The sequence below is a fragment of the Muntiacus reevesi genome, chromosome 6 (genome assembly GCF_963930625.1).
Source record: "Muntiacus reevesi chromosome 6, mMunRee1.1, whole genome shotgun sequence".
NCBI lineage: Eukaryota > Metazoa > Chordata > Mammalia > Artiodactyla > Cervidae > Muntiacus > Muntiacus reevesi.
The window spans coordinates 31,795,498-31,821,574 of record NC_089254.1 but is presented as its reverse complement, the minus strand read 5'-3'; the positions used below and the strand labels follow the sequence as shown (position 1 = coordinate 31,821,574).

General features: G+C 38.0%; 1 protein-coding gene across 3 annotated transcripts in view; it reads right to left on the bottom strand.

The window, feature by feature from the left end:
- The window catches only part of ELAPOR2 (endosome-lysosome associated apoptosis and autophagy regulator family member 2), a 205,291-nt gene that overhangs the window by 70,165 nt on the left and 109,049 nt on the right, over window positions 1–26,077 (bottom strand). For all 3 annotated transcript variants that reach the window (XM_065938920.1, XM_065938922.1, XM_065938921.1), the window contains exons 2-4: window positions 12,380–12,575; window positions 6,101–6,248; window positions 2,918–3,004 (exon numbers count right to left, since the gene is read on the bottom strand). In XM_065938920.1, the coding sequence (XP_065794992.1) occupies window positions 2,918–3,004; window positions 6,101–6,248; window positions 12,380–12,543 (399 nt within the window). In that variant the 5' untranslated portion in view covers window positions 12,544–12,575. The remainder of the gene's footprint in view (window positions 1–2,917; window positions 3,005–6,100; window positions 6,249–12,379; window positions 12,576–26,077) is intronic.

Genomic DNA, 26,077 nt, shown 5'->3' with positions numbered 1-26,077 from the left:
GTTTGGGTGGACTCCAGGAGTTGGTGATGGACAGGGAGGCCTGGCGTGCTGCAATTCATGGGGTTGCAAAGAGTCGAACACGACTGAGCGACTGAACTGAACTGAAGGGTGCTTTGCTTTCTTATTTGCCACCCTTATTCTTCTATGGAGTCTGGCTGGCCGAATTCAAGCAGTATAAAATTAAAACATATCTGACTACTTCACCCTGCCAGAGAGTCAGAAAAGCAGTATGTTAAATACTTATCCTTTGTGTTAAGTCTTTGTAAGTGAAGAAAGCGTATTTGCTGCCAAGGGTTACTTGTACCTTCAAAGCCCAGAGGACTGAAAGCTTAGGTGAATGGATCTTAATTGGTACTAATATCCAGGCATACAGATAAAAAAAAATTACTCTGAAAAGGTGCATTATATTAATCACTCAAGGATGAGGTATCTGCTACAACACAAAGGCAAGGCTGGATGGTCACTTATTGAAACAGTGTTCAATCTACACTGTAGGCACCATGTTAGGCCCTCCCTATGTATACTCTCAGTGAACATGAGTTTGAGCAAACTCTGGGAGATGGTGAAGGACAGGGAAGCCTGGCGTGCTGCAGTCCATGGGGTCACAAAGAGTCAGACATGACTGAGCGACTGAATAACAAATGTATCCTCTCATTTAACTCTGTAAAATTGGTCCTGTTTCTCATATGAACTATTAGAGTCAAAGAGACAAGGTCAATTGTCTAACGAATAAAGAAATACAACTACTATAAACCAGAGCAGCTGTTGTTATTTAGTCGCTATGTCTGATTTTTGCAACCCCAGGGACTGCAGGCTGCCAGGCTTCTCTGTCCATGAGATATCCCAGCAAGAATACTGGAGTGCTTTCCCATTTCCCTCTCCAGGGGGCCTTCCCGACCCAGGGATCAAATTGGGGTATAGGACTTTACCGTGTTGTGTTCAATTCTGCTGTACAGTAAGTGAATCAGCTATATGTACACACATATTCCCTCTTTTTTAAATTCCTTCCCGTTTAGATCACCACAGAGCATTTGGTAGCGTTTCCTTGCTATACAGCAGGTTCTCATTAGTTGTCTATTTTATACCTGGTAGTGTATATATGTCAATCACAATCTCCCAATTCACCCCACTCCCTTTCCCCTCTCCGTGTCCAAACATTTGTTCTCTACATCTGTGTCTCTATTTCTTCCTTGTGAAAATGTTCATCTATACCATTTTTCTAGACTTTTGAGAACTGCTTCTTGGGGTGACTGCAGAGAAAACTGGGTAAACGAAACTCAGTTCAGTTCCATTGCTCAGTCATGTCTGACTCTTTGCAATCCCATGGACTGCAGCAGGCCAGGCCTCCCTGTCCATCATCAACTCCAGAGCTTGCTCAAACTAATGTCCATCGAGTCAGTGATGCCATCCAACCATCTCATCCTCTTCATTCCCTTCTCCTCCTGCCTTCAACCTTTCCTAGCATCAGGATCTTTTCCAATGAGTCAGTTCTTCACATCAGGTGGCCAAAGTATTGGAGTTTCAGCTTCAGCATCAGTCCTTCCAATGAATAATCAGGACTGATTTCCTTTAGAATGGACTGGCTGGATCTTCTTCCCTTGCAGTACAAGGGACTCTCAAGAGTCTTCTCCAACACCACAGTTCAAAAGAATCAGTTCTTCAGTGCTCAGCTTTCTTTACAGTCCAGCTCTCACATCCATATGTGACTAGTGAAAAAAACTATAGCTTTGACTAGACGGACCTTTGTCAGCAAAGTAATGTCTCTGATTTTTAGTATGCTGTCTAGGCTGGTCATAGCTTTTCTTCCAAGGAGCAAGCGCCTTTTAATTTCATGACTGCAGTCACCAACTGCAGTGATTTTGGAGTCGAAGAAAATAAAGTCTGTTATTGTTTCCATTGTTTTCCCATCTATTTGTCATGAAATGATGGGACTAGATGCCATGATCTTAGTTTTCTGAATGTTGAGTTTTCAGCCAACTTTTTCACTCTCTTCTTTCACTTTCATCAAGAGGCTCTTTAGTTCTTCTTCACTTTCTGCCATAAGGGTGGTGTCATCTGCATATCTGAGGTTAATGATATTTCTCCCAGCAATCTTGATTCCAGCTTTTGCTCTATCCAGCCCAGCGTTTCTCATGATGTACTCTGCATATAAGTTAAATAAGCAGGGTGACAATATACAGCCCTGACATACTCCTTTCCCGATTTGGAACCAGTCTGTTGTTCCATGTATGGTTCTAACTGTTGCTTCTTTACATGCATTCAGATTTCTCAAGAGGCAGATCAGATGGTCTGATATTCCCATCTCTTAAAGAATTTTCCAGATGAGTGCAATTTTGCAGTAGTTTGAGCATTCTTTGGCATTGCCTTTCTTTGGGACTGGAATGAAAACTGACCTTTTCCAGTCCTGTGACCACTGCTGAGTTTTCAAAATTTGCTGACATATTGAGTGCAGCACTTTCACAGCATCCTCTTTTAGGATTTGAAATAGCTTAACTGGAATTCCATCACATCCATTGTTAGCTTTGTTTGTAGTGATGCTTCAAACTCAAGGATCCATCCAATGCCAGGAGTCACTGATTCTCTTTCATGTGATTACCACATCTGTAAACTTACATACCCAGAGGTTCTGTACATTAATTCTGAATAGACTTCATTCCTGTTAATGCTTCCCTTGAAAAGCAGGAGAGTTGGAGTATGATAGGAAAGAGCAGGGAGACAGAGCTAAGGAGAAAGGAAAAGGAAAAAAATAATACTAGAAAGAGCCCAAGTCCATGAAACTTAGGGGCAACTTCTTCCCTAACTAGAAATTTCTAAATTAAAAGATAATTTTTTTATTTAAAATAAACTTTAAAAAATACATTTGAGAAAAGAAAGGAGAAGAATGGGGTTGGTGAGAGAGAAGAGCAGAGAGACTTACAGAATGAGAGCCCCATTCTCCGTTGTCTGTGAGTTTTACCCACTTGTCCGCGGTGGTGTCCATCTCCTGGCACTGATCGTTCTGAATCTGTGGAGTAAACACAAGGGCCCAGTAAAGCTCAGTGAAAGGTGGTTTTAATTAGATGTGTCACTCACCACAGGACAGGCTACAAGAGCTTCTTTCAGTGTGTAGGAAACAATAGCCACGAGCAATTCTCAATAAGTAAACACACCAGATCTCTGGAGCCTGAGTGACAAATGCGTATGAGTACTAGTTCTAAGTGAAGCATCCTCATTATTGTACCAAAAAGACAAGCCAATTAAGAAGTCAGAAACTGGGTAAGCAGGAGTGTGGGAGGCAGAGGAGGAGAGGGCAGTTAACACTGAAAATTCACATAGAGGAGAAAAAGTCATTGCAAAAATATAAAAGCTTTGCAGGCCCAATAAGTTTATTTTTATAAGATTTAGGGCCATTTAAATTTTAAATTAATAAGTAAATTAAATATGCTTTGCTTTCAGTTCCCCGGGACTTAACCCAAATGTGTATGTAAGTGGCTATAGCCAAAGTCAAAGACCCTAGTTGGTATTTGAGGACAAATGTTGATACTCTATAGCAATTCAATAAATACAGCTAATATCTTCAGCACCAAACATTTTGTGCTTTTCAGACAATTCTTCCAAAATACCTAGGGGTTGGGACATACCTCTCCAGGTCTCTCCTGGACCTCCTGACCAGGTCTACACAGGACATATTTGATGTCTGTGTATTTTTTTACAGTCTTGACTTCTTGAGGCTATATTTACAGTCTTGACTTCTCCTCGTAGGTCAGTCAGGAAAGAATTTGCCTGCAATGCAGGAGACCCGGGTTCAATCCCTGGGTCAGGAACATTCCTTGGAGAAGGAAATGGCAATCCACTCCAGTATTCTTGCCTGGAGAATCCCTTGGACAGAGGAGCCTGGCGGGCTACAGTCCATGGGGTTGCAGAGAGTCAGTCATGACTTAGCAAGTGAGCACATAATAGTCAGCATCAGAGTAGGGTTGAAATAATATCTCCCTGTCTATATTTCTTACAAAATGGCTATTTCTCTATTCTTTAAGTCATTTTCCCACTTCATTCATTCCCATGACTAATTTCACAAACAGCATTAATATCTTCTCCATAAGAGCTATTTCCTAAAGACTTCACTAACTAGAAAACAGATCCTTTTAACAGCCAAAACCAGAGAAAATCAGCTACTGAGGATATTTGCTTTAACTAAATTTAAGTATCATATTTATATTATAAGCATAATGACAATCAATGCGAGTGTTAAGCCATTTTTAAACAGCTATAAACCCTGTATATACCTTTTTTAGTCCATATTTGCATAAACTGAAAGCTTTTTTCTCAGCGTATATCATATATCTAGTGTTATTTTGACAGTCTACTAGCATTCTGGAGATCTGAGTTCTCTTGTTACTCACTCTAAAAGTAACCAGTAAAGATATGACCTTGGTCCAATCACTTCTTCTGTCTAGGTTTGAGTTTTATCATTTCATTAAAAAAAAAAGAAAAAAAGTATGTGTGGAGGGGAGAGCTGAATGAAACTCCCAGATTCCTAACATTAAATACTATACTGCTTTCAATCTGTAATGTTCACAGGTACATCTGCATCCTTTAATCTTCAGACATTCCCTTTCCGTTAACTACTAGCAGGATGGACATAAGGCACCTGACTCTCTGAGTCAATAAATTGCAACCTATGAAGCTGAAACATCAATAAAAGAGGAAGCATAAACTTACCATCCCTTTTCTATCCATAACCAGAAGAACAAAGGCATCACTGAGAGGAAGCAATGAAACTTCATGCCTTAAGAATACCTTTACTGACAACTCTCAAAGGACTTAATAGACAACACAACTAAATGTTTATTCAAACAATTATACAATTACCTTGCCTTTTACCTTTGTTTTAGTAATATTGCAAAAATATCCTATGGAATTTGGAGTCATTCACTCTGAGAAGTGTCTTGCAAACAAAATGTAACTTAAAAAGCCAATCTGTTTGAATATTGCTTAACATCTTAAACTCATCAAAGGATATTAAGAGTTAAGAGAGTCTTTAAACAGTCTGGTCTACAATCCTCTTTACAAAAAGGAATGTTGAAAGCTGAAAAATTAGTTATCCAATAATGCACAACCAGCAACTGCAGAGTTGGGACATGAACCAGAATCTCTTGACTTTAAATCTTAGGCTCATACATTCATGGAAAATATTTCTTCCTAGCAAGCTTTTGATTTAGAAATTTCCATTATCAAGAGCAATATAAATTTGCTTTAGCATTATCAGTACATTTATTCCTGAAATCTGGGCCACAGAAACATTTTACAAGATATTTTCCCAGTTACTTGCACAACAAACAAACTTTTTTTTTTTTTTGGTTTTAGAAGTCAATTAGAACAAATTTTTCTCAAGCATTTGAGTCACTGCCACAACAAATATTTGCACAATTAGGTACAGTTTACATAAAATAGCTAAATAATTTTTGTGGTAACAGCCTATTCTGTTAGACTATTATTTTATCCTATAGTTTGTAATTTTATTTAATCTCTTTTTTGTGGTAATAGTCTATTCTGTTAGACTATTATTTTATCCTATAGTCAATCTGTAATGTTATTTAATCTCTTACCAGAGACATCAACTACCTCATCCCTTAATTTCTTTATATTGTACAAAACTGGGACAATCAGCAAGATATAGTCACTTCTAGTTCTGAAATATTACCCATGAATACACTTAAATAATTCAAATATTTAAAATTTAAAAGAGAAGAAAAAATCTTTTAAAATAAAAACTAAGACTGGTGAAAACATATTTTTAAACAAAGTAGCATCTATTACTATAAAAAATTAAATGAATCTCAGGAAATATATTCATCACACAAAAAGTCTCAACCAAATGGTCACCTAATGATCATATCCAAAAGGAAAACAACCCCAGTGTTATTTTACAAGGAGAGAACTCAGAGGTAAAGAAATAATTATTAACCAGAAAGTATTATAGAAAAAGTAAATATTTCTTATTGAAAGCTTCAGTTAACACAAAAAACCAATGCACACAATGAAATGGGAACAAATGATTAAGAGAAATAATACATGAATGCCCTTTAAAAAGTGAATTCTAGAATATAAAAGGCCTTACGAAGAACTCAAAGAAGATGTTGTTGTCCACATACTGGTACTCAAAGAAGACATAACCTGACTTCTTGAGGTGCACAGCATAGATCAAGGATACCGTGCAGTCATCACGATTGGACTCTATGTAGTTTCCACGAGGGATCCAAGAAGAGCTGTGGAAACAAAGCCATTTCATGTCAGCATTCAGAAACCTCTTCTGTTCACAAGTTCTATAACTGAGATTTAAAAGCATTCTGTCGACAAAGCACGGCAGAGGAGTCTGAAGCACATGTGGACCCCAAAGGCCAACACCACTGCTTGAAAAGAAGGTTCATGTCTTGTGGCACACAACTTGCTAAAATCATGGTAAGATTAGGCAACTAACGTGCTATGCAGCTGCTGCTTATCACCAAAATGTAATCACTAGATAGCTGATCACTGATTCTAGCAGTCTTTGATGGAATTACTCTCAAATAATATCTAAAGTTTGATTTACAAACACATATTGGCAGGGGTGTCCATTTATTATGAGAGGAGAAATCATCCTAGAAAAAGTCCATTTAAAGTGAATCTAAATATTTTTTAATGTTTATTTTGTATTGGGGTATAGCCAATGAACAATGCTGTGATAGTTTCAGGTGAGCAGCAAAGGACCTCAGTTATACACATACACGTATCTATTCTCCCTCAAACTCTCCTTCCATCCAGGTTGCCACACAACACTGAGCAGGAAAAAAAGAGAGAGAGAGAGAGAACGTGGAATCTAAGAAACAAACCACAAAGGGACTTATAGATACAGAGAACAGACTAGTTTTCTGTGGTTGCTAGGGAGGGGAGAGCAGAATAGATGAAGGGGATGAAGGGGTACCAACCTCCAGTTATGAATAAGTCATGAGGTTGTAAAAAACAAGATAAAGAATATGGTCACTATTGTAATAACTTATTGTGGTGATCATTTCATAATATATGCCACTGTCAAATCACTATGTAATGCTCCTGAAACTAGCATAATATCAATTTGCTATGCAACTGTTATATTTCAATTGTTTAAAAAAAAAAAAAAGAGCACATGATCAACCAGATGGGAAAAAAATAATAAAGTGAACCTAAATAAAATGTAGATCACAGTGTCACAGTACATAGTAGGAGCAAAAGTATGATTAGAAACTTTATCTAAAAAATAAAAGATTAAGGAAATACACTATGAACAAAAGTTGGGTTGTAAATCTAAACATAAGCTAATTCTTAGATTAATCAACAGTGAGTCATGTGTCAACTTTGGGGCCAAAAATGTTTCCAACCAGACTGTACAACAGCACAACTCAATATCCTTCTCTATGAATTTAACTTTCCATTTGGATTATAAGAGTAAGATTTTTGGCAAATTCTTTTTACTAACCAAAAAAATAATAACAAAAGCCTGAGACTTCCACGTCTCAACATGATTAACTGGTATTGGACTTGCCCTTTTCTTTAACAATCTAGTAAACTAAACAAAACACACAAGCCATGCTCAGGCATTGACACTAGCCAGTGCAGGACTGAGATTCTTGACAGCAGGAAAACGCATGAGACAAAGTCCAAATTGACCCTGACCTCATTCATTCTTCAGGACACTCTCCAGACTCTGGCACTGGGAGATAGCTCCCAAGCAGAGCACAGTGGCCTCATGGAGTGGAGAAACAAGGATGAATGTTTGGGGGAAGCTGAAATAACCAGAATTTACAGGCATGAGAAGCAGAGAAAACAGGGGCTCCCAAAGTCCACATGGAGCTTCTCTGCAGGCCCAGGCTCAGGGCTGGAGTATGCAGGCCTAGCAGAGAACAATCACTGCAAAACTAAGTCAAAATCAGAGAGGTCACTTTTATGGGTATCTCAGGATCTCCGGGCCAGCCAGAGAGGAGAAAACTTAATCACCACACTGGACATTTATCTGAGACCCCAGAAGTGCCACATTTTAGGAATAAGGGCCATGCCCTAGGATAGGTATCCACAAACTTTTTCATAAAGGGCCAAAGAGTCCATAATTGGGGCTTTATGAAGAATGTGATCTCTCCTGCAGTATTCCACTAGGCAATTACAGCTCAAAAGCAGCCATAGATAACACATAAGTAAATGAGTGCAGCTGTTTTCCAATAAAACATTATTTATAAAAACAGAGGGAGTAGGCCATAGTGTGCCCTAGAGTAAAGACCATGACCTAGAACTAAGTGTGAAACCAATACAGAGCCACCTTAAAAAAATTCTAAATACCAGACTTAACAAGACACTCTTCTGGTAAATATGCTGCCTCCCAGAACAAAATCCAACATCTTTTACACAAAAGAAAAAATAATCCACATTCTCCACATTGTAACACTCATGATGCCAAGATACATTAAAAATTTACTAGAAATGCAAAGAAATGGTAAAATATGACCCTAATTGACAAAAAAGAATCAAAAGAAACAGACAAGCATTTAAGACAGCTTTTAAAAATATAGTCAAAAAACATCAAGAGAAGAATATAGTAAGTGAAGGGATGAATGATCTCAACTATTTTAAGGGAAATAAGAACTATTTTAAAAACTAAACGGAAATTCTACAGCTGAAAATTACTATTTGTGAAATTTAAAATTTAATAGATGAGCTTCAGATCAAGTTTGAAACTGCAAAAGAAATAAGGATAGAGCAATAGAAACTATGTAATCTGAAGTATAAGAGAAAAAATGGTGGGGAAAATGGAGTCTCAGTGATTCTGGACAATACCAAGTGGCCTAACATACATGTAAATGGAGTTATAGAAGGAAAATAGGGAGAGAAGGGGGCAGAAAAACATTACTGGTGAAAGAATAGCTTTAAAAATTTCCAAATTTAATAACAATATCAACCTACAAATCCAGGAAGCTCAATCAACTTCAAGCAGAGTAAAAATACAAAGAAAACCAATGCTTTCTTTGAGTCATGTGTCAACTTTTGGGCCAAAAAAGTTTCCAACCAGACTGTATGACAACACAACTTAATATCCTTCTCTTCAAATTTAACTTTCTCTCTGGGTTATGAGATTGAGATTTTTGGCAAATTCTTTGTTTTTACTAACAAAATAATAATAATAAAGGACTGAGATTTCCACATCTCAACATAACTAGCAAAGAAATAGAGAACACATTATAAGCAAAGAAATAGAGAACTTATTACAAGTAGTCAGGGAAACAATGACACATTACATAGAAGGAAGCTAACCAAGCAAAATACAGCTAATTCTTTTTTTTTCTTATCACAAACAAGGGAGACTTCAGAAGGTAATGGAACACCTTTAAAACATAGAAGGAGAAAAGTAAAAGTCCAGAGTCCTATGTCCAACAAAATATTCTTCAAAACTGAGGCTAAATAAAGATGTGTTTAGATTTCAAAAAGTTGAGAGAATTTATGAGCAGCAGACTTGCATGAAATTATAAAGAAAATTTTACAAATTAAAAAAATAATACTGAATAAACATTTAGAAAAATAGGAGAAAAGAGTATCAACAATCATAAATACATAATAAAAACATAAAGCTACATTTCTCTCAAATTTTTAAAAAATTAACTGATTCTTTAAAACACATTTCATTGTATTACAGGGTTTATGATGTGTTCCTAGACATATGGTAATAGCACCAGGATGAGGGTATAAAGGTAACTATACTGTTGTAAAGCTTTACATATTATATAAAAGTACAACAACAACATTAATTATACTTTAAGAATTGCAATTTGTAGACTTTGCAAGATATATAAAGATGTCAAAAGACTACCCATAACAGAAAACATTGATAAATTGTACTTTTTCAAATTTTAAACTTTTGGTCATTTAAGAACACCACTGAGAAAATGAGAAAGCAAAAGCTGCAGATAAAAGAACTATTTCACACACATATATGTATACGTGCATGCATATGTGTATAGGTTAAATATTATATAGATTCATGACAAAACTTCATGTCAAGCATACACAAAGAACTACTACAGCTCAATAATAAACTGACCCAAAAACATAACAAATGGATAAATATTTGACACTTAACACATACACACACCCCCACAAACATATGGACTATGAACATATGAATGGTGCTCAATACCTTTGTAAAGAAGGAAATACAAATAAAAACACACAGAAATACCATTTCTCATACACACACTAGAAAGACTAAAATAAACCAAGACTTGTGTACAATATTTTACAATGTAAATAACTAGAATTCAAATGTACTGCTAGAGTCTAATGCTACAATCATTTTGAAAATCTCTTTGACAATTTCTTACAAAGTTCAATACACATTTTCTATATGATCCAAGCAATTAAAAAGAAGTAAAAAGAAAGCAAGATTAGGTGGATACAAGAAAGGAAGGAAGGAAAAAAGGAGAGGGAGGGAGGAAAGGAGACAAGCTTAGCAGTAAGACTGCTAATTTCAGTAAGACTGAAATTTACACTGAGAAAATGATACTCAATACACTGAAAAATTTCTGCTTATCATTCGATTTCTTTAATGAATAAGCAATTCCAAGTAGGAAAAAAAGCCATATGAATATCTCCTGCTCACTAAAACAAAGATCTGAGGTCCTATAACATCCTGCTGGTATTCTCCTCTAAAGAACTCTTTAATTTAAAGAGTTTAAATTAAATTATATACACAAAAGGTTTTGCACATTATACAAAGGTACAGTGTTCCTATGAAATCTTTCATAAACTGAAATGGTATAACGCAAAGAAGCAATTACCTTAGGACACAAATTAATTTACAAAATAAACTATGAGAAAGCAATGATCCCACAGATACAGTTCATTACGATGACCTGATGCTGAGATGCTGAATGTAGTTCCCAGAAAGAGCTTAGTGGGGCCACTCTCACGGCCCAGGGTGCACACTGCCTCTAGGGTAGCTCCATTTGCTGCAAAATCAATGCTAAACAGCATTTTTGCCTTTTGCAGCCCCCCCACCCCACTTTTTTTTGTAAAAGCAAAAATCCTCTTTGGATTTCTTTTGGTTAACAAAAACAGGTACTAATGCAGGTCATTCATAAAAGTGAAATGATGTATTAAATAAAATAAACTCTGGAAAAGCAGGGGTTATCTGTATGTGCATGTATATACACATATATGTATTAATATATGTACATACATAATCAACATGGGTTTGAACTGCACCGTTCACTGATACTCAGATGATTTTCACTAAATACATATTACAGTACTACTGGATCCATGGTTGGTTGAATCCAACAATTGCTGAAAGGAGGATACAAAGGGCCAACTTAAAGTTGTAAGTGAATTTTAAACTCTAAGGAGGTAGGCACTCCCACCCCCATAATGCTTAAGGGTCAACTGCATTCATATGTATGTACATTTATACACACATACATATACTTTTTATATAGTTAGAGGAATAATCCTATCAGTGCTATCTAATGTCACAACTCTATATGATGAAATGACCGTTATCAGAAGAGTAAAAATGTCTCTTGGCCAAGAGAGAGAGACTGCTAGAAAGCAAGGGGCGTGAAGGGAAGGTAGGAAGGAAGGAGCAAACATATCTACTTTCACAGCTAAATAATTCCCCAACACCTTTAGTTCAGGGTAAAAAATGTGAGCCATTTTTTATGTGAATCATTTTAGCTCAGGGGAAAAAATGTGACCATCCTTGTCAGAAGGTAGCCAGAGGCTGGAAGTTTAAATGTACAAAACACAGGCATAAGAAAGGGAATGTTAAATAGTCAATATAAGAAAACAGGAAGGGTAAGAACCCAAAGATAAAAATTCTGTGTTTTTTCAAAACAATTTAACCTTCCTCCAATATTGTCACAGGCAAAGCTATAATCTCCTATTAAAAAGGTGGAAATTAAGTAAAAGTGCTTTCTACCTTAGGTGTTTAGCCCACTCTATGTAGCAGAAAGTCATCAAGTATATAAATGAAGCTTATACATTTTTCCTTTTCAAGGAAAATTTTAAAAATGGAAAATATTCATTAAAATTAGAGAAGAGTTTATAGAAATACTACAGGCTTTAATACAGTTATAAATATATTAGAAAACTAAGTTGCTTTTCTAATACCTGTATTGCATTTTGCATACTATATATTATATCCTAAGAGCAATTACTTTAACCTCATGAAAATTCAGCTACATTATTTATAAGGACTGTCTAAAAAATATGACTATTTGCAATTAGTTTACCTACAGTGCTTGCTTCAACAGCACATATGCAGTTAGTTTACCTATAATCCCAATCAATACCAAGATTCTTTCTGGAAAAGAGCCTTTTCAAGGCTCCTTTGGATTCTTACTTGTTACAGCCCTCTGGCCTGCTATCAGAAGGGCCGACCACAGTGTCCATGAATGTTGCGACGTTGGAAAATCCAGCCGGCAATTCATCCCATTCGTCAAATTTGATGCCACTGCCCAAGGAGTAGGTGCCTTCACCACACTTACTGCATACCTGGTTCTTCATTTCTAGATACTCCCCAGAAGCACAGGAGAAAGCTGGAAGACAGAATACATAACCCGTTAGTCATCACACACACCCCTTCAATTTCCTCCCTTCACACCTATCACTAGCATTGTTTTTATAAAGCTCTGGTCATGTTACACCCTAATTAAAGTTTTCCAAAGTTTTCCTTATCACTACAGGGACTTCACAGTTTGTCCCCACCCCATTTTATCAGGTTCATCACTTGACCCATTCTCTTCCAACCATAACAAAATTATTATCACTCCCAAAATATTTCATCCTCTTTCTTGTCACTCTAGTCTTTCTTTGGAGTTGCTGACCAACCCATGTGCTCATCCTGAAAACTCCTATTCCTAACTCAAAAGTGACCCTCTTTATAACTGAAGATGGGTTTCTGCCCCTCCAGGCAGCCAACTGGGGCTCCCTCTGTACTCCTACAATACTATTTTTATAACAGCCCCCCTTAAAGATAGAAAACAGATAGACAAATATTACTTATCAATTGATGTGAGACTTCGAGGTTCAAAAAAACAGGCATCATTATTTTTTAATATTAGCTAATTGATGCTTTTGAACTATGGTGTTGGAGAAGATTCTTGAGAGTCCCTTGGACTGCAAGGAAATCAAACCAGTCCATCCTAAAGGAGATCAGTCCTGGGTGTTCATTGGAAGGACTGATGCTGAAGCTGAAACTCCAATACTTTGGCCACCTCATGCGAAGAGTTGATTCTTTGAAAAAGACCCTGATGCCTTGAGGGATTGGGGGCAGGAGGAGAAAGGGACGACAGAGGATAAGATGGCTGGATGGCATTACCGACTCGATGGGCATCAGTTTGAGCAAACTCTGGGAGTTTGTGATGGACATGCAGGCCTGGCATGCTGCGATTCATGGGGTCGCAAAGAGTCGGACACGACTGAGCAATTGAACTGAACTGAACTGAATTGTACCTGACTAATACTAAGTGCAAATAAAAGGTTGATCCCAAAAGAGGGGATATATGTATATATGGGCTTCCCAGGTGGTGCTAGTGGTAAAGAACCCCCTTGTCAATGCAGGAGACTTAAGAGATGCAGGTTCAACCCTTGGGTCAGGAAGATCCCCTGAAGAAGGGCATGGCAACCCACTCCAGTATTCTTGCCTGAAGAATCCCATGGAGAGAGGAGCTTGGCGGGCTACAGTCCATGCAGTTGCACGGAGTCAGACACGACTGAGTGATTCAGCATGCATGCACACATATGTATACATATAGCTAATTCACTTTGCTGTATAGCAGAAACTGACACATCAGTGTAAAGCAACTATATTCCAATAAATATAAAATAAAAATGAAAGAAAAAGGTTGATCCAGTGAGTAACATAAACACAAAGGGGATAACAGGAGGGTAGTGCTTCATGTGTATCAGCTAAACAAGCATCTCCACTCTGAAACCATGAGTCCACATTTTCATGACTCCATCCAATATTCATGACTCCCACCCAGTCATTTCCACAGCCTCCACATTTTTTTTTAACTGATGCCAGGCTCTGTGCTGATCCTCAGATGGAACCAGAGACAGAAGCCACAGGCAAAGTGCAAAACAGATGACACAGTTACAGAAAAGACGGCAATTCTTCTGCTAAGTTATTACTCATTCAGCGAATGCAAATCTATGTCCCCCAAGTGTGTGGTTCTGTGCTCAGGGCAGTATTAGTGACTCAAACATAGCAAAGAGCTTTCTAATCCTTTAATCAGGATATTAAAGAAACAAGAACAAAATAAAACCTCCAAATTGTCCGATGAAGAAAAACAAATCTCCCAGCAGACAGTGAGGCAGCAAAACCTCACATTTAGATAGTTTTCCCTTTTAGAATACATTTGGAAATGTGGCAAGAAATAAGAACAAGTTAATTTTGAGAAAAAAAATGATTAGAGCTAAAACCTATATTCATCTACTTATCCAATGAATAAATGCTTTCTTGAAGAAAGTTTAAGATACTGTACAATGAACTTCTAACCCCCAAATTAACAGGATATCAGAAAATAAGAAAAGATTAGGCCAAAAGTATTGCATGCTGGCTACAAGGTCAAAACTCTCTTGGATCAAGTTGTACCACTTCCAAACTGTGACTTTGAGTGAGCTACTTCAGGCCTCAGTTTCTATCTCTGAAAAATCAGATAATACTCATAGTACTGCCCTATAGGGATATACTGAGAAAATACAGTGCAAAGTAGTCTATACAGCTTCTTGCATTTAATAAATGCTCACAACATATGGTTGTAATCACTACTGAAATTACCAAGAGAGAAATACAGTAATAGAAAAAAATTTTATTTTACTTTGTATGGCTTATAGGTCTTCTAGTAAACTGATAAACAATATCATAAACCAAGAGCATACATTACACTAAAACAAGAGTCAGCAAGACTAGGAACTGCCTGTGGCTCAGATCATGAACTCCTTTTTTATTTATTTATTTATTTATATTGGTTGGGGGTTAATTATTTTACTATATTATGGTGGTTATTGCCATACATTGATATGAATCAGCCATGGATTTATGTGTGTTCCCCATCCTGAACCCCCCTCCCACCTCCCTCCCCATCCCATCCCTCTGGGTCATCCTAGTGCACCAGTCCTTGTCTCATACATCAAACCTGGACTGGTGATCTGTTTCACAATTGATAGCATACATGTTTCAATGCTATTCTCTCAGATCATCCCACCCTTGCCTTCTCCCACAGAGTCCAAAAGTCTGTTCTATACATCTACGTCTCTTTTTCTGTCTTGCATATAGGGTTATTGTTACCATCTTTCTAAATTCCATATATATGGGTTAGTATACTGTATTGGTGTTTTTCTTTCTGGCTTACTTCACTCTGTATAATGGGCTCCAGTTTCATCCATCTCATTAGAACTGATTCAAATGTATTCTTTTTAATGGCTGAGTAATATTCAATTGTGTATATGTACCACAGCTTTCTTATCCATTCATCTGCTGATGGGTATCTAGGTTGCTTCCATGTCCTGGCTATTAAAAACAGTGCTGCGATGAACATTGGGGTGCACGTGTCTCTTTCCGTTCTGGTTTCCTCGGTGTGTATGCCCAGGAGTTGGATTGCTGGGTCACATGGCAGTTCTATTTCCAGTTTTTTAAGGAATCTCCACACTGTTCTTCATAGTGGCTGTACTAGTTTGCATTCCCACCAACAGTGTAAGAGGGTTCCCTTTTCTCCACACCCTCTCCAGCATTTATTGCTTGTAGACGTTTGGATAGCAGCCATCCTGACTGGCGTGTAATGGTACCTCATTGTGGTTTTGATCTGCATTTCTCTGATAATGAGTGATGTTGAGCATCTTTTCATGTGTTTGTTAGCCATCTGTATGTCTTCTTGGGAGAAATGTCTGTTTGGTTCTTTGGCCCATTTTTTGATTGGGTCATTTATTTTTCTGGAATTGAGCTGCAGGAATTGCTTGTATAATTTTGAGATTAATTATTTGTCTGTTGTTTCATTTGCTATTATTTTCTCCCATTCTGAAGGCTGTCTTTTCACCTTGTTTATAGTTTCCTTTGTTGTGCAAAAGCTTTTAAGGTTAATTAGGTCCCATTTGTTTATTTTCGCTTTTATTTCCAATGTTCTGGGAAGTGGGTCATAGAGGATCCTGCTGTGATTTATGTCAGAGAGCATTTTGCTTATGTTCTCCTCTAGGAGTTTTATAGTTTCTGGTCTTACATTTAGATCTTTAATCCATTTTGAGTTTATTTTTGTGTATGGTGTTATAAAGTGTTCTAGTTTCATTCTTTTACAAGTGGTTGTCCAGTTTTCCCAGCACCACTTGTTAAAGAGGTTGTCTTTTTTCCATTGTATATTCTTGCCTCCTTTGTTGAAGATAAGGTGTCCATAAGGTACATGGATTTATCTCTGGGCTTTCTCTTCTGTTCCATTGATCTATATTTCTGTCTTTGTGCCAGTACCATACTGTCTTGATGACTGTGGCTTTGTAGTAGAGCCTGAAGTCAGGCAGGTTGATTCCTCCAGTTCCATTCTTCTTTCTCAAGATTGCTTTGGGTATTCGACATTTTTTGTATTTCCATACAAATTGTGAAATTATTTGTTCTAGTTCTGTGAAGAATACCATTGGTAGCTTGATAGGGCTTGCATTGAATCTACAAATTGCTTTGGGCAGTATACTCATTTTCACTATATTGATTCTTCTGATCCATGAACACAGTATATTTCTCCATCTGTTTGTGTCCTCTTTGATTTCTTTCATCAGTGTTTTATAGTTTTCTATATATAGGTCTTTTGTTTCTTTAGGTAGATATATTCATAAGTATTTTATTCTTTTTGTTGTAATGGTGAATGGTATTGTTTCCTTAATTTCTCTTTCTGTTTTCTCATTGTTAGTGTAATAGGAATGCAACAGATTTCTGTGTGTTAATTTTATATCCTGCAACTTTACTATATTCATTGATTAACTCTAGTAATTTTCTGGTAGGGTCTTATGGTTTTCTATGTAGAGGATCATGTCATCTGCAAACAGTGAGTTTTACTTCTTTTCCTATCTGGATTCCTTTTATTTCTTTTTCTGCTCTGATTGCTGTGACCAAAACTTCCAAAACTATGTTGAATAGTAGTGGTGAGAGTGGGCATCCTTGCCTTGTTCCTGACTTTAGGGGAAATGCTTTCAATTTTTCACCATTGAGGATAATGTTTGCTGTGGGTTTATCAAATATAACTTTTATTATGTTGAGGTATGTTCCTTCTATGCCAGCTTTCTGGAGAGTTTTTATGATAAATGGATGGTGAATTCTGTCAAAGGCTTTCTCTGCATCTATTGAGATAAACATATGGTTTTTATCTTTCAATTTGTTAATGTGGTGTATTACATTGATTTGCAGATATTAAAAAATTCTTGCATTCCTGGGATAAAGCCCATTTGGTCATGATGTATGATCTTTTTAATATGTTGTTGGATTCTGTTTGCTAGAATTTTGTTAAGGATTTTTGCATCTATGTTCATCAGTGATATTGGCCTGTAGTTTTCTTTTTTGTGTGGCATCTTTGTCTGGTTTTGGTAGTAGGATGATGGTGGCCTCATAGAATGAGTTTGGAAGTTTACCTTCTTCTACAATTTTCTGGAAGAGTTTGAGTAAGATAGATTTTAGCTCTCCTCTAAATTTTTGGTAGAATTCAGCTGTGAAGCCATCTGGTCCTGGGCTTTTGTTTGCTGGAAGATTTCTGATTACAGTTTCAATTTCCATGCTTGTGATTGGGTCTGTTAAGATCTTCTATTTCTTCCTGGTTCAGTTTTGGAAAGTTATACTTTTCTAAGAATTTGTCCATTTCTTCCAAGTTGTCCAATTTATTGGCATATACTACTGCTAGTAGTCTCTTATGATCATTTGTATTTCTGTGTTGTCTGTTGTGATATCTCCATTTTCATTTCTAATTTTGTTAATTTGGTTCTTTTCCCTTCGTTTCTTAATGAGTCTGGCTAACAGTTTGTCAATTTTATTTATCTTCTCAAAAAAACAGTTTTTAGCTTTGTTAATTTTTGCTATGGTCTCTTTTGTTTCTTTTGCATTTATTTCTGCCCTAATTTTTAAGATTTCTTTCCTTCTACTAACCCTGGGGTTCTTCATTTCTTCCTTCTCTAGTTGCTTTAGGTGTAGAGTTAGGTTATTTATTTGACTTTTTTCTTGTTTCTTGAGGTAAGCCTGTATTGCTATGAACCTTCCCCTTAGCACTGCTTTTACAGTGTCCCATAGGTTTTGGGTTGTTGTGTTTTCATTTTCATTTGTTTCTATGCATATTTTGATTTCTTTTTTTATTTCTTCTATGATTTGTTGGTTATTCAGAAGCGTGTTATTTAGCCTCCATATGTTGGAATTTTTAATAGTTTTTTTCCTGTAATTGAAATCTACTCTTACTGCATTGTGGTCAGAAAAGATGACTGGAGTGATTTCAATTTTTTTGAATTTACCAAGGCTAAATTTATGGCCCAGGATATGATCTATTCTGGAGAAGGTTCCATGTGCACTTGAGAAAAAGGTGAAATTGATTGTTTGGGGGTGTAATGCCCTATAGATATCAAAATTAGGTCTAGCTGGTCCATTGTGCATTTAAAGTTTGTATTTCCTTTTTAATTTTCTGTTTAGTTGATCTATCCATAGGTGTGAGCGGGGTATTAAAGTCTCCCACTATTATTGTGTTATTGTTAATTTCCCTTTTCATATTTGTTAGCATTTGCCTTACATATTGCAGTGCTCCTATGTTCGGTGCATAAATATTTATAATTGTTATATCTTCTTCTTGGATTGATCCTTTCATCATTATGTAGTGTCCTTCTTTATCTCTTTTCACAGCCTTTATTTTAAAGTCTATTTTATCTGATATGAGTATTGTAACTCCTGCTTTCTTTTGGTCTCTGTTTGCATGAAATGTTTTTTTCCAGCCCTTCACTTTCAGTCTGTACGTGTCCCTTGTTTTGAGGTGGGTCTCTTGTAGACAGCATATAAAGGGGTCTTGTTTTTCTATCCATTCAGTCAGTCTTTGTCTTTTGGTTGGAGCATTCAACCCATTTCCATGTAAGGTAATTATTGATAAGTATGGTCCCGTTGCCATTTACTTTGTTGTTTTGGGTTCGCGTTTTTACAACCTTTCTGTGCTTCCTGTCTAGAAAAGATCCTTTAGCATTTGTTGAAGAGCTGGTTTGGTGGTGCTGAATTCTCTCAGCTTTTGCTTGTCTGTAAAGCTTTTGAATTCTCTTTCATATCTGAAGGAGATCCTTTCTGGGTACAGTAATCTGGGTTGTAGGTTATTCTCTTTCATTACTTGAAGTATGTCCTGCCATTCCCTTCTGGCCTGAAGAGTTTCTATTGAAAGATCAGCTGTTATCTTTATGGGAATCCCCTTGTGTGTTGTTGTTTCTCTCTTGCTGCATTTAATATTTATTCTTTGTGTTGTATCTTTGTTAATTTGATTAATATGTGTCTTGGGGTGTTTTGCCTTGGGTTTATCCTGTTTGGGACTCTTTGGGTTTCTTGGACTTGTGTGACTATTTCCTTCCCCATTTTAGGGACGTTTTCAGCTATTATCTCCTCGAGTATTTTCTCATGGGCTTTCTTTTTGTCTTCTTCTGGGACTCCTATGATTCGAATGTTGGCGTGTTTCACATTGTCCCAGAGGTTGTCCTCATTTCTTTTGATTCTTTTTTCTTTTCTCCTCTCTGTTTCATTTATTTCCACCATTCTATCTACCTCACTTATCCTATCTTCTGCCTCCGTTATTCTACTGTTGGTTCCCTCCAGAGTGTTTTTGATCTCATTTATTGCATTATTCATTTTTAATTGATTCTTTTTCATTTCTTCTAGGTCCTTGTTAAACATTCCTTGCATCTACTCAATCCTTGTCTCCAGGTTATTTATCTGCAACTACATTTTGTTTTCAAGATTTTGGATCATTTTTATTATCATTATTCTAAATTCTTTTTCAGGTAGATTCCCTATGTCCTCCTCTTTGGTTTGGTTTGGTGGGCATTTTTCATTTACCTGCTGAGTATTTCTCTTCCTTTTCATCTTGTTTAGATTGCTGTGTTTGGGGTGGCCTTTCTGTATTTTGGTAGTTTGTGGTTCTTCTTTATTGTGGAGGTTCCTCCCAGTGGGTGGGGTTGGACAATTGGCATGTCAAGGTTTCCTCGTTGGGAAGCTTGAGTCGGTGTTCTCATGGATGGAGCTGTATTTCTTCTCTCTGGAGTGCAACGGAGTGTCCAGTAGTGAGTTCTGAGATGTCTATGGGTTTGGTGTGACTTTGGGCAGCCTGTATATCAACGCTCTGGGCTATGTTCCTGTGTTGCTGGAGAATTTGTGTGGTATGTCTTGCTCTGGAACTTATTGGCTCTTGGTTGGTGGTTGGTTTCCATGTAGGTATGGAAGCTTTTGGATGATCTCTTATTAATTAATGTTCCCTGGAGTCAGGAGTTCTCTGGTGTTCTCAGGTTTTGGGCTTAAGCCTCCTGCCTCTGGTTTTCAGTCTTATTCTTCCTTTAGCCTCAAGACTTCTCCCTCCATACAGCACTGATAGTAAAACTTCTAGGTTAATGGTGAAAATATTCTCCACAGTGAGGGACACCCAGAGAGGTTCACAGAGTTACATGAAGAGGAGGAGAGGGAGGAAGGAGATAGGGGTGAGTAGGAGGGAAAAGGGGGGAATCAAGAGAACAGAGACAGATCTAGGTAGTACTCTGTTCCCTAAGTGTTCTCCACAGCCCATAACACCCACAGAGATTCACAGAATTGGGCTGAGAAGAGAAGGGGGAGGGAGGAAATAGAGGTGACCTTGGGGAGAAAAAGGAGAATCAAAAGGGGCAGAGAGTAATCAAGCCAGTAATCACACTCCTGAGTAAAAATGGGTACTGAAGATTGGATTCTTAAAAGTACAGAATTGATATCAAGTACTAAAAAACAAAGATTAAAAATCTAGAGTAGAGATTAGACTCTTAAAAATACAATATTTAAAAAAACAAAAACACAAAAAGTGTAAGAAATATATATGAAGCTCACTTTAAAAATAGTGAACTTTTTTTTTTTGCAAGGTAATAGTGGGCTATAAAAATGAAAATTAAAGGAGTAATAGAGGACTTAAAGAAGAAAAAAATTTTAATAAAAAAAATTAATAATAGTAAAAATATATCTAGGAATTTCTCTGGAGCTGTTGTGGTCAGTGTGGGTTCGGTTCAGTTTCAGATAGCTCCTTGTTCCAGTTTACACTTCTCAATATCTATAGACCCCTTCCAGTGTAGTCGGTGTTACCTACAGGGATTTTAATCTGTTGCACCGGTCACTTCTGAAGAGGTTCCCTTTGTTTATTTGGCTTCTGTTTGCAGGTCTCTTCAGTGTCTAATTTCCACCCTGCCACAAAGGGGCGGAGGTGGTCTCTTGTTCAGGTTCGCTTGTTCAGTTGTGCTGCGGGGAGGGAGGGGCGCTGCAGACAAATGTCACTGGCGCGTGTGGGGAGCACTCGCAGTGTTCCCGCTCACGGGTGTGTGCTTTCATGGTCTACACTGCTCAGGCTTCAGGTTGCTCTACAGGGAGTGAACCCTGAGTTGTGTGCACTTCCCAGGTCTAAGTCGCTCAGGTTCAGGTTCTCGGGTACTCCACAAAGGCGCAGACTCAGTTGGGCCTGAGTTTTGTGCCATTCCGGTCCGAGCAGCTCAGGCAACCAGGAGCTTGACGAGCACACTCTCTTCACGTGGAGCACGACTCCTCCCCTCCCCGTCCCGCCTCAGGTTCCGGGGCGCCCCGTCCATCCGGTGAGCCTTGTGTCTCTTCTGGGGAGCCGAACTCTGGCTGCGACCCTCCCAGCGGATGTCAACCATCCAGAATCTCAGGAAGTCTTTGGTTAGAAACTGGAAGCCTGTTTGCAATTTGGTAGGGGATACCCTCCCTGGAGTCGAGTTTGCCTCTTTCCAGCTCTGTCTGGTGCCCGCCTCCCCACTGCCTCCAGCTGGGGGGATGGACTGGTCCACAGCCAGCTGGCTCATCTCTGGTATTGCTCAGTCCTTTGTTCTGTGAATGGGCTGGCAGTGCCTTAGGTCAGGGCTTTTCACAGGCTAATTCTCTCTCGTTCTCTCTGGCTATCCCACAGTTTAGGTTGCCATCTCACGTTAGCTCCCTCAGTTTGCCCGCAGAGCATTCGTGCCCGGTCCTAACCCTAAGCAATGCCACCCACTCCTCTCCGTTCAGCCCCCACTTGTTGGTGGCGGATGTGAGCATCTGTGGTACTTTTCTGCTGGGAGTTGCCTTTAGGAATGTTATCTGTGGGTTTTATTTATTTTTCCTCCTGGTTAGGTTGCCATCCGAGATTTGAAAACTTCCCCCAGACCCGCCGGTGAAGAGGGTTTCCTGGTGTTTGGAAACTTCCTCTATTAAGACTCCCTTCCTGGGGCAGATCTCCAGCCCTAACTCTTTTGTCTCTCTTTTTACTTTTATATTTTGTCCTACCTCCTTTTGAAGACAATGGGCTGCTTTTCTGGGTGCCTGATGTCATCTGCCAGCATTCAGAAGTTGTTTTGTGGAGTTTGCTCAGCGTTCAAATGTTCTTTTGATGACTTTGTGGGAGAGAAAGTGGTCTCCCCGTCCTATTCCTCTGCCATCTTAGCTCAACCTCAAATCATGAACTCCTTATTGCCAAATTCAGACTGAAATTGAAGAAAGTAGAGAAAACCACTAGACCATTCAGGTATGACCTAAATCAAATCCTTAACAACTATACAGTGCAAGTGAGAAATAGATTTAAGGGACTAGATCTGACAGAGTGCGTGATGAACTACGGACATAAGTCTGTAACACTGTACAGCAGACAGTGATCAAGACTATCCTCAAGAAAAAGAAATGCAAAAAAGCAAAATGGCTATCTGAAGAGGCCTTACAAATAGCTGTGAAAAGAAGAGAAGCGAAAAGGAAAGATATACCCATTTGAATGCAGAGTTCCAAAGAATAGCAAGGAGAGATAAGAAAGCCTTCCTCAGCGATCAGTGCAAAGAAATAGAGGAAAACAATAGAATGGGAAAGACTAAAGATCTCTTAAAGAAAATTAGAGATACCAAAGGAACATTTCATGCAAAGATGGGTTCGATAAAGGACAGAAATGGTATGAACCTAACAGAAGCTGAAGATATTAAGAAGAGGTGGCAAGAATACACCAAAGAACTATAAAAAAAGATCTTCATGACCCAGATAATCATGATGGTGTGATCACTCACCTAGAGCCAGACATCCTGGAATGTGAAGTCAAGTGGGCCTTAGGAAGTACCACTACAAATAAAGCTAGTGGAGGTAATGGAATTCCAGTTGAGCTATTTCAAATCCTAAAAGATGATGCTATTAAAGTGCTGCACTCATTATGTCAGCAAATTTGGAAAACTCATCAGTGGCCACAGGACTGGAAAAGGTCAGTTTTAATTCCAATCCCAAAGAAAGGCAATGCCAAAGAATGCTCAAACTACTGCACAATTGCACTCATTTCACCGCTACCAAAGTAATGTTCAAAATTCTACAAGCCAGGCTTCAGCAATATGTGAACAGTGAACTCCCAGATGTTCAAGCTGGTTTTAGAAAAGGCAGAGGAATCAGAGGTCAAATTGCCAACATCCTCTGGATCATCAAAAAAGCAAGAGAGTTCCAGAAAAACATCTATTTCTGCTTTATTCACTATGCCAAAGCCTTTGACTGAGTGGATCACAATAAACTGTGGAAAATTCTTCAAGAGATGGGAATACCAGATCACCTGACCTGCCTCTTGAGAAACCTATATGCAGGTCAGGAAGCAACAGCTAGAACTGGACATGGAATAACTGACTGGTTCCAAATAGGAAAAGGAGTACATCAAGGCTGTATATTGTCACCCTGCTTATTTAACTTACATCGAGAGTACAACATGAGAAACTCTGGGCTGGATGAAGCACAAGCTGGAATCAAGATTGCCGGGAGAAATATCAATAACCTCAGATATGCAGATGACACCACCCTTATGGCAGAAAGTGAAGAAGAACTACAGAGACTCTTGATGAAAGTGAAAGAGAAAAGTGAAAAAGTTGGCATAAAGCTTAACATTCAGAAAACCAAGATCATGGCATCTGGTCCCATCACTTCACTTCAAATAGATGGGGAAACAGTGGCTGACTTCAGTTTTGGGGGGGCTCCAAAATCACTGCAGATGGTGATTGCAGTCATGAAATTAAAAGACACTTACTCTTTGGAAGGAAAGTTATGACCAGCAGAGACATTACTTTGTCAACAAAGGTCCGTCTAGTCAAGGCTATGGTTTTTCTAGTAGTCATGTATAGATGTGAGAGTAGGGCTATAAAGAAAGCTGAGCACCAAAGAATTGATGCTTTGGAACTGTGGTGTTGGAGAAGATTCTTGAGAGTCCCTTGGACTGCAAGGAGATCCAACCAGTCCATCCTAAAGGATATCAGTGCTGAATATTCATTGGAAGGACTGATGCTGAAGCTGAAACTCCAATACTTTGGCCACCTGATGTGAAGAGCTGACTCACTGGAAAAGACCCTGATGCTAGGAAAGACTGAAGGCAGAAGGGGATGGCGATGACGGAGGATGAGATGGTTGGATGGCATTGCCGACTCAATGGACGTGAGTTTGAGTAAACTCTGGGAGTCAGTGATGAACAGGGAGGCCTGGTGTGCTGCGGTCCATGGGGGTGCAAAGAGTCGGACACAACTGAGTGACTGAACTGAACTGAAGAGTCAGCAATCTAGAGCTCACAGGCCAAATCTGGCCTGCTGCCTGTATTCATACAGTTTTATTGAAACATAGTCATAACAATTCATTTATATATTATCTATAGCTACTTTCACACCACAGTGTCAGAGATGAATAGCTGTGAGAGATTGCACTGCATGTCAAGCTGAAAATATGCACTTTCTGATAAAACAAAGCTATCTTTGAAGACAGTTTAGTCTAGTGTCCAAAACTGAACTTTTAACTTAATTAGTAAGAAGTAATTTTTTGATAAGTTGTTAAAAGGACCCTAGGATCTATAAAGGAGGTGACTGTGTTATTCCAAAGAGAACTCATTATCCTTTAAAGTCATTAAGAATATCCTCAACTCTTTCAGAGGTATTTCCTTGTCTAAGGTCAGAAGAAAAACTGAGAGAAAATGTTACTGGTGAATGTATTGACTATTTATAACACAGTCAGTTCTTTTTACTCATAATAGTCATACAGAGATATCATGAAAACTAACCTGGTGAATAATGAAACACTGCCCCTGGGGAAATACAGGGTTAGACACCTAGGATTCTCTGGTCACAGTATCTTCATCAACAAATCAATATAGAACCTATTTTACACATTTTTCAGCTGAAAAACATCTTATTTAAAATGTATTGCTGCTTCGCTAACATTTAACTTATGGCCAAAGTACTTCTACTTATACTTGAATTAAGCTTATTTAACATATGAATTTTCTCCAAAAGGCAAAGGACAGCCTTCTTGTACTTAGGACCACTGGCCAGCACTTCAGCATTATCTTAAATAGTAAATTCAGCAATAAAAAGTACAAAAAAGTGGAAAACATGGCATTAAATAGACTGTTAAAAGGACGTTGTTGGGCAGTATGTGAAATAAGATGGCAGTGTCACCTTCTTTGACCTCAGCTGGGACCACGTGATCAGGAGATCCATTTTTACTGCTTTCCACATGTCAGAGAATGACAGCACATGTATCACATGGATTGATTTCATACAAATAAATTATTTAAGGCAGGTAAATTTACAAATACGGAATCCATGAATAATAAAGACTTTCAACAGACCTGTGAAGGAGGAAGAAAGATATCATGCCCATTTGCCAGAAGAGGAAACTGAGGCACAGTACATTTAAATAACCTGATTAAAAAGTTATCCAGTTAACAAGTGGCTAAGATGATATTCAGATTTATCTCTCTGATTCTAAAGCTCCAGTCCCAAGAAAATTCAATTCAAGCAGTAACTATTGTAATCAATGCAAAAGGGCAAGTAATTTAAAATT